This window comes from Ipomoea triloba, chromosome 14 (genome assembly GCF_003576645.1).
Source record: "Ipomoea triloba cultivar NCNSP0323 chromosome 14, ASM357664v1".
Lineage (NCBI taxonomy): Eukaryota > Viridiplantae > Streptophyta > Magnoliopsida > Solanales > Convolvulaceae > Ipomoea > Ipomoea triloba.
Genome location: NC_044929.1, coordinates 22,846,147 through 22,853,922, shown reverse-complemented (window position 1 = coordinate 22,853,922; position 7,776 = coordinate 22,846,147). Strand labels below are relative to the sequence as shown.

Sequence of the window (7,776 nt, the reverse complement as noted above, 5' to 3'; positions counted from 1 at the left end):
AACCTAAAATAAATTCATAAGTACGTTTTGTTTTGCTACCAGCATGCATGAGGTGTTATGGATATTTCTCCATCAGTTTTCGTCACTTGTGGGAATCCAAAATTCTTCCTCACAAAGAGATCTCACTTGCCACATGAGCTACCTCATTAGATTACGTTGATATTCCTATAGTAAAAGTTGTATTTGTCATCTTGATAGTTAAAAATCGTAAACCATTCAAGAATAGTAATATAAAATGAGAGTTAATACCCAATATAGTCATCGACTATAGTGGTTTTACTCAATTTAGTCCTAAATGACTTTTTGTGCTCAATATAGTCCTCGACTTTGATGGTTTTACCCAATTTAGTCCTTTGTTAAAAATTCTGTTAGTTAACGGTTATAAATACGGTCCTAATGGTAATTTCTCATCCTCCATCCCATTTAGGATGATTCCTTCTTCTTTCCCTTATTAAGATCCACGCAGAAATGTAAATTTTCGCACTAAATCAACTTCAATCCTAAATAAATAAATACAGAGTAAATAAATATTTGGCTACGAAAATTTACATTTCTGCATGGATCTTAATAAATCTTATTAAGGGGAAGAAGAAGGAATCATCCTAAATGGGATGAAGGACGAGAAATTACCATTAGGACCATATTTCTAACCGTCCACTAACAGAATTTTTAACAAAGGACTAAATTGAGTAAAACCATTAAAGTCGAGGACTAAATTGAGCACAAAAAGTCATTTAGGACTAAATTGAGTAAAACCACTATAGTCAAGGACTATATCAGGTATTAACTCTATAAAATGATTTGAGTTAACTATTAAAAATAACAGAAAGTAAACTATAATAGAGAGTATTATTTATTCATTTATGTTACACCGTTTGATCACCAATGTATGCATAGATTAGTCTTGCGTGAGGCGGTCTAATCATGAAATGTATAATACGTTTTTATGAATTTATATATATATATATATATATAAAAAAGTATTACACATTTCATGTGAGACATATCTCACAAAAGACTCTCTTTATATATGTTCAAGGGGATGTATCTCTAGTAAATCCACTCCTTGGGGAGAAATATCTCAGGTGAGTGGCAATCGCTAGCTTTCTTTCTATTGTTGCAGTCCTTATTTCCTTTTGTGTTTTTTACACTATCTGCACAGAAAAATAACAATTATAAGTATATTCTCGAGTTATATATTATGCACTATAATTAAAGAGAGAGAGATCGATGTATAGGGAAATAAACCTCTGCAAGGCTTATTTTGCATGCCAAGTTCATGCACATTAAGATTGAGAGCTTGAACAACGCGATCGGGGAGGAGAACCGGAGGAGGAGGACGAACTGTCCATGATACACACATGTACATGAAAATTATTACGATATTGTATGACATTATATATATATATATATATATATATATATATATATTATAAGCTCAAAATTAAACATATTAAAAGTTGCTTATGGTTTCAAAGAAAAAAAGTTGCTTCTAAAAAGAGTGTTTAAGTGAGTAGAGCATGACTTTCGTACTAAAATCTCATTATTTTCTTGTGTAGTTTGAAAGAGTACAATTTTTCAGTGAACGCCTTCCAGTAATGAATGGGTTTTTTTTTTTTTTTTGAAAGGAGTAATGAATGGGTTTCGTCACCCAAAAGTAAATATTAAAAATAATGTGTAGCATATGTATATAATATTGTATCATGCTTACATTGCTTAGTTGATGCATAATGGCCATTGGTCCCGGTTTGCCGAGGAAGGAAAACGCCGGTCCCGCTACATGACCTGCCGGAATCTAGGAAGATGGCCTGCATTCCTCGTCCTCCGCCCACCGCTGCCGCGCAGTTCGGTGGATGTCTTGTTCTCTGCTGGGAACATCTTGAGTAACTCTGAAAAAACACAAGTCCCATGAATCCCATGATTAACCTCTCCAACTTAATATCTACCCAAAAATTAAAAACCCCACAATTGAAACACAACGACCCTAGTTAGCTGATTGGGTTAGAGGGTATAATTAGTTGATAACATTAGCTGATTGTAGGAAGGTATTTGATAAATTAGCAGTCAGCCGATAGCTGTTTGGTATAATTAAAAAAAAAAAACTAATTGAAAAAGTTGCTTTGAACAGTTTTTTAATTTTTATAATTTCGGAGTTATAAAAAGTTGATTAACCAAACATTTTGATTAATTTTTTAAGCAAGTCAAACAGCTAATAGTGATAAATAAGTCAAAATTAATTGATAAACTAACTATTTTACCGGACAGGGCATCGGACGGTGTTGTCGGCTTCTTGGATACCCAAACTGAGCCTGCAACAAGAAACCAAATATGTTAAGAAAATGGTATGTAATTGATTACCAAGAAAGCCATGAACACACTGTAATGAAGTTCAAGATAGGAAAGTGAAGAAGAAGACCTTTTGTTGATAATGGTGATGATGACAAGCCTCGTCGACAACATGTGAAGGAAGCCAAGAGATGCCTTCTTCAAAGCAGATAACATCCTCGTTTTCTGCCATTGTTTAATTTGCTGGAGAGAGAGAGAGATAGAGAAAGATGATTTGGTGTTTTGGGTGAGTTCCAACTTTGAACCTGAAATGGAAACTAATTATACTTAGGTGGAGAGAGGTTATGCCAAGGAATGTGTTAATAAAATAATGATGCATCATGCAAGTTGACCGAACTTGATTTATGTTGTTGGTTTGTTGAATCTAATGAAGAATTTAGGATTTGCATTTTGACTGGTTTTGTTTCCATTTACAAGTTTATCCTCCCCACTTTGACTCCTTTACAAGTTTGTCCTCATCCTGTACAATGAGAATATTAATTCAATCAAATCTCGGTCGAGTCCTATTTAAAAATATTTGTTTCATTACAAATTTATCATCTAATAAGATGAGATTAATCTACTCAGGTATCGTGTGGCCCATTATCTTGTATGGTAAGATTAATCCAACAAAGGTTTGGGTCAGGAATATATTTCATTACAAGTTTACCCTCCTATAGAATAAGATTAATATGTAATTGTCTACTGGCCTTCTTGATTTAAATCAATCAACTATGTGCAATGTATGTTAGCTTAATTGCTTTGTTTTTTCGATTTCAGTGACTTATATTTTAGGGTTATTCAAGTTGGATGGCTTAATTGCTTGTTCCCACATAATATGATAGCTTATTTGTAGTTTATTCCAATTATATTTGATGTTAGGGGACATTTGAGTAATTTCAAAAGATAAAGTGACCTTAGGAACCAGGTAAAAATGCATGGTGGGAGATTATGTGGATAGGTTAGGTTAGGTTGGGTTGGGTTTGGTAAACCCCACCTTCCATCATAGTTGTTGCAGTTACTAATCACATAATCTTTGCCCTTTTTCTCAGCAAATTTATTTTATTTTAATGGCTTCAATTCTAGTCAACTGCTAACAGAAAGAGATGAACAATAGTGTGGCCAAATATGAACCTGTTCCATCACTTCCATGTCATTCTTCTTAACCACCATAACCTACCAAAACCTTGATTCATCTGTTCTTTGGTTGCCTGCAAAGAGTAAACAAAGCCTGCATTTTACGAAGATTGGGATCACATATTAAGCTAGTCATACGACCTCATATCGACTTCCCCTGTATTTGTTCATCTATACTTTCTCAACCTGTTGAAACACAAAGAGTCAGTTCGCCTCCACTGAGGCTCGATTTCATGACCTTCCATATGAGAGAGTCACTACATACCATCTGAGCACAAATCACTAGTATCGTTTACCTAATATTGACTCTTTGTGCTTCATTTGGTTGAGAAAGTAGCTATGAACAAATACTACATTGTCCCAAAAAAAAAAGGGATCATTGCATATATACACAGAATCATTATCCCATAGATGATATGAAGATCCATGTGTTTTATAAGAAACAAACTCTGTAAGAGCCAATATTCTGAGATGCTAAAACATACAGTTCAAAATTCCGAAGATAAAGATCACTATACCAACATCAAACACTAGTACATCTATCACAACACTAGGTAATTGTTTGAAGTTTTTCCGATACATGATTTCCCCAACAGGCCAATCCTATTATCTATTTATATATCATGCCCACGATGTGAAAAGTGAAAAAAACACCGCCATCTCTCATTTGTCCTGCAACTTTCGGTCATAGTGCTGCAGTAAAAGAATCATTTGCCTAAAAAGTTAACCTCACTACAGAGATTAAATATACCTGGCTCATAAATCCAACTCGGTTATGTGTGTAAACACAGGCAAGTCCTCTTATTGTTGAGCAACAATGTATTGCAAGGTTGTTCCTAAGAAAGATGGTTCGGAACTTCAGCTACACACATCTTGCTTGTTAATTTAATGAGCTCTTGGGTCTCTGTATCCATTCTCACGTTGTCTTTTTTCATCCTCTCAGCAACAATGAGTGGCATTTTTCCGGCTTTCATGTAGGTTCGCAGAAGCAAGTTATATATCTCTGTGTTCACATGGCCAGCACGACGAAGGGTAACTAGCAAATCCTCTGCTAATTCAACATTTCCTTGCTCTTCGAGTAAACTAAACATCTCCCGGACCATCTTTACGTTAGGATCCCATTTCTTAACACTATCAACGGCGTTCTTGAATGAATCTAGAGCTTCATTCATCTTCTTATGCTTCATATAACCACTCGTAAGTACCTCCCAAGTGGTGTAGCTGATGGGTATGCCTTTTTGAGCCATCTTTTCTCTGAAGTCCTCTGCCATGCCCAACTGATTTTTGTTGACATATGCTGCAAGAATTAAATTCGAAATTCGGGTGTCCTTAGTCACAGAAACAGACTCCCATTCAGTATATGTCTTCAGTGCTTCTTCAAATTCGTCAAGCTTCAGTAAGGAAGATATCATGCAAGAGTATTCCGAATCATTTAACTTGTGGAAAATAGATTTCATCTTTTTCCACACACGGTGAACCTCACTTTTGTTTTTTAAGCTAGTATACAAACTAATGAGAGAGGGAAAAGCAACTCGAGTCCTTTTAAAAACCCTTTTCTCCATATCTCTTAAAGTCGATGCTGCTTTTTCATTCTGTGAACTTCTAATATAGATACTTGTCAATGTGCTATATGTTACCCAGTCTGGATCTATTTTCACCTTCTTTAGCTCAAGGAAGATCTTTTCTGCGGTTTCAACATCATTCAACGATGCACATACAGCCAACCAAAGATTGTATGATACAAGATCTGGCGAAGTATTCTTCTTTAACTCTTGAATCATAGCCGGAATCTTCTCTAATTGCCCAGTTGATATGTATAGAGAGAGCATGTGGTTGTAAGGAAGTGGATGCTTCACAAAGCCACATTCGGACATTTTTTCCATCAGAGCCTCGGCTTTAACACAGTCTTGCTGCTGGACATAGCAGTGGAGAAGGGCACTACACGTAGCATGGTCCTTCATTTTATCAGGAATATCCTCGAAAAATTTCTCAGCGCTATTCATACCTCGAACTTTTGCAATCAAATCCAAATGCACAGCATAATCCCCCGATAAAAGGTGGATATCATCTTGTATCCTCATCCACTCACAAACCTGAGAAGAAATCTCACGATATCTGTAAGTATATCTACTACCAACAAATTAAAAATAAACACTAAAATAAATGAAAAGAATAGTTTTCGAAGAAGAATGAAACTCAATTATCCTTTGATTTCACATCATATATTCTTTATACCATATATACATATTCACCCATTAGCTAAAGCAAAGCATTTCCAGCAAATTAATCTTTAGAAGTTTCAAAATGATCGGTTTTTGGGGTGACCCCGTCAAGTTGGCCAAATAGTTGACTTAGTAACCACACAAGTAGGGCTGTTAGCGAACAGAGCTTTCGACAAACTACTCGTGTTTGAGCTCGGTAAGCGTTCGTTTATGTTTGTTTATTAAGGTAAACGAACATTAACAAACAAAATTTAGAGCTCGGTTAATAAACGAACAGAGTCTGAACAGTGGTAAGCTCGTTTGTTAAGTGTTCGTGAACAAGCTCGTTTGTGCTCGTTTAGTAGTGTTCGTGAACAAGCTCGTTTGTGTTCGTTTAGTAGTGTTCGTGAACAAACTCGTTTGTGTTCGTTTAGTAGTGTTGGCGAACAAGCTTGTTTAGTGTTCGTTTAATAATGTTCGCGAACATGTTTACAAACATATATATATATATATATATATATATATATATATATATATATATATAATTGTTTGTGAACGTAGATTATTTCTTGTTCACAAACAAATCGTGTTCGTGAACATGTGTAGGTGTTTGGTTATTAAGTGTTCACGAACGTGTTCATAAATGTAAATGAACATGTTTGTTAACGTTTGCGAACACGTTCGTGAACGTGTTCGTTAACATTAATGAACACGTTCGTGAACGTGTTCGTTAACATTAATGAACACGTTCGTGTTCGCGAACATTAACGAACACTAACGAACGCTTAAGTCTTAACAAACGAACACAAACAGGATTTTCAAAAACCTTAACAAACGAACACGAACACAAACACCTCAAAATCCTTAACAAACGAACACGAACAGCCTCCGTTCGTTTATGTTCGGTTCGTTAAAAGCCCTACACACAAGGTACAAGTTCTACTCCCAGCGAGAGCGACGTATTACCCTTCTTAGTTTAAACCGGTCAACTATAATCAATCTAAACCTGTTTCCGACTAGGGTCACAAGATAGAACACCCTAAAGCAGTCTCATAACTCAAGATGATGGGTTTTTAATAGTAATCATAAAAAACATCAATAGATGGCTTTAAAGGTAAAAGCTTTTTTGTTTGAAACAAAACAACAAACACATAAAATGCAGTTTCATTCTTCATCTACTCCAAGATCACCAGCAAACCGAGTCCACAAAAAATCCTTTGCATTCAGCCGAAATAAAGCATTATATAACATATTGAGCAACAGAAATGCATACATCGATGAATTAACAAAGAGAGTAGCGATCCAAATTGAAAGAAATTTTTTAAAATATTAAACTTTTTTTGAAGCAATACCTCGAGGGCGTGTTTGTAGCGCCGGAGCTTCCGGAGCTCCCTTACTACGCGGTTGAGCTCGTATTTGCGGACGGCGTGGCCCTCCTCCTTCCACATCCGTATAGTGATGACTGCGCTTCGCTTAGCGTACACGAGACTTAGAAGCCTCCTCCCCAGAGTGTCCCTGCCGCCCTTACTCGTGGTCGCGGGACTTCCGCTGCCGCCTCCTGCAGCGATAGGCTTCGTCGCCACCGCCGTTGCTTCCGCCGCCGTTGCTTCCGCCGAGAAGTGGCGCACGGCGGCGACGGATGTCCGAGCCAAACGTAGAAGCATTTTCATCTTTTTCCACTGCCCTGTTTCTGAGAAGCGCAGCACATTTGGGCTTGGAATATGAACAAACACTGAAATGTTCCTGGGCTATAACCCAGGATTCAAAATAATGATTCAAAGATCATGGGCCTCCATTGAAGATGGATGAGATTATTCTACGATTTTAAGAAAACATTGTTTTATTACTTTCACACACACACACAATGGCAATATTCAAAAATATTTAATTGAATGATGTTTGCATAGGAAATTAGGTTCCGAATTAGGTGAGACTTATCATTAGGTGAGAATCCTGTAAACTAATTCAGATCATTCATTTGGAGTGATTTAACGGTTACGAATGTAACTGCACAATAAAGTGGGAAGGATGCACAACAATCACACTATGAATGGACAATAAACTGTGACCGAATGCAGAAGAAACTAAGATCAAATGCACAACAAACTGAAAT

At 36.4% G+C, this 7,776-nt stretch overlaps 2 protein-coding genes across 2 annotated transcripts; both read right to left on the bottom strand.

The window, feature by feature from the left end:
- Positions 1–874: 874 nt before the first annotated feature.
- Positions 875–2,556, bottom strand: LOC116003510. The gene is made up of 5 exons (XM_031243402.1): positions 2,417–2,556; positions 2,259–2,309; positions 1,712–1,889; positions 1,249–1,344; positions 875–1,154 (listed from the first exon to the last, which is right to left on the bottom strand). Exons 1-5 carry the CDS (start codon positions 2,516–2,518, stop codon positions 1,051–1,053), a joined length of 531 nt encoding a protein of 176 aa, XP_031099262.1. The 5' UTR covers positions 2,519–2,556; the 3' UTR covers positions 875–1,050.
- Positions 2,557–3,852: 1,296 nt separating this feature from the next.
- LOC116004371 (pentatricopeptide repeat-containing protein At4g02820, mitochondrial) lies at positions 3,853–7,401 on the bottom strand. Its single transcript, XM_031244397.1, has 2 exons — positions 7,016–7,401; positions 3,853–5,555 (listed from the first exon to the last, which is right to left on the bottom strand). Exons 1-2 carry the CDS (start codon positions 7,331–7,333, stop codon positions 4,299–4,301), a joined length of 1,575 nt encoding a protein of 524 aa, XP_031100257.1. The 5' UTR covers positions 7,334–7,401; the 3' UTR covers positions 3,853–4,298.
- Positions 7,402–7,776: the final 375 nt, after the last annotated feature.

Excerpts from the sequence above, each read along its gene's own strand:
- LOC116004371 (XM_031244397.1), bottom strand. The coding sequence starts at position 7,333 with ATGAAAATGCTTCTACGTTTGGCTCGGACATCCGTCGCCGCCGTGCGC. Across the intron at positions 5,556-7,015 it reads GCTACAAACACGCCCTCGAG|GTTTGTGAGTGGATGAGGAT; the intron begins GTATTGCTTCAA and ends ATTTCTTCTCAG.
- LOC116003510 (XM_031243402.1), bottom strand. The coding sequence starts at position 2,518 with ATGGCAGAAAACGAGGATGTTATCTGCTTTGAAGAAGGCATCTCTTGG. Across the intron at positions 2,310-2,416 it reads ATCACCATTATCAACAAAAG|GCTCAGTTTGGGTATCCAAG; the intron begins GTCTTCTTCTTC and ends TTCTTGTTGCAG. Across the intron at positions 1,345-1,711 it reads TTATGCATCAACTAAGCAAT|TTCGTCCTCCTCCTCCGGTT; the intron begins GTAAGCATGATA and ends TATCATGGACAG.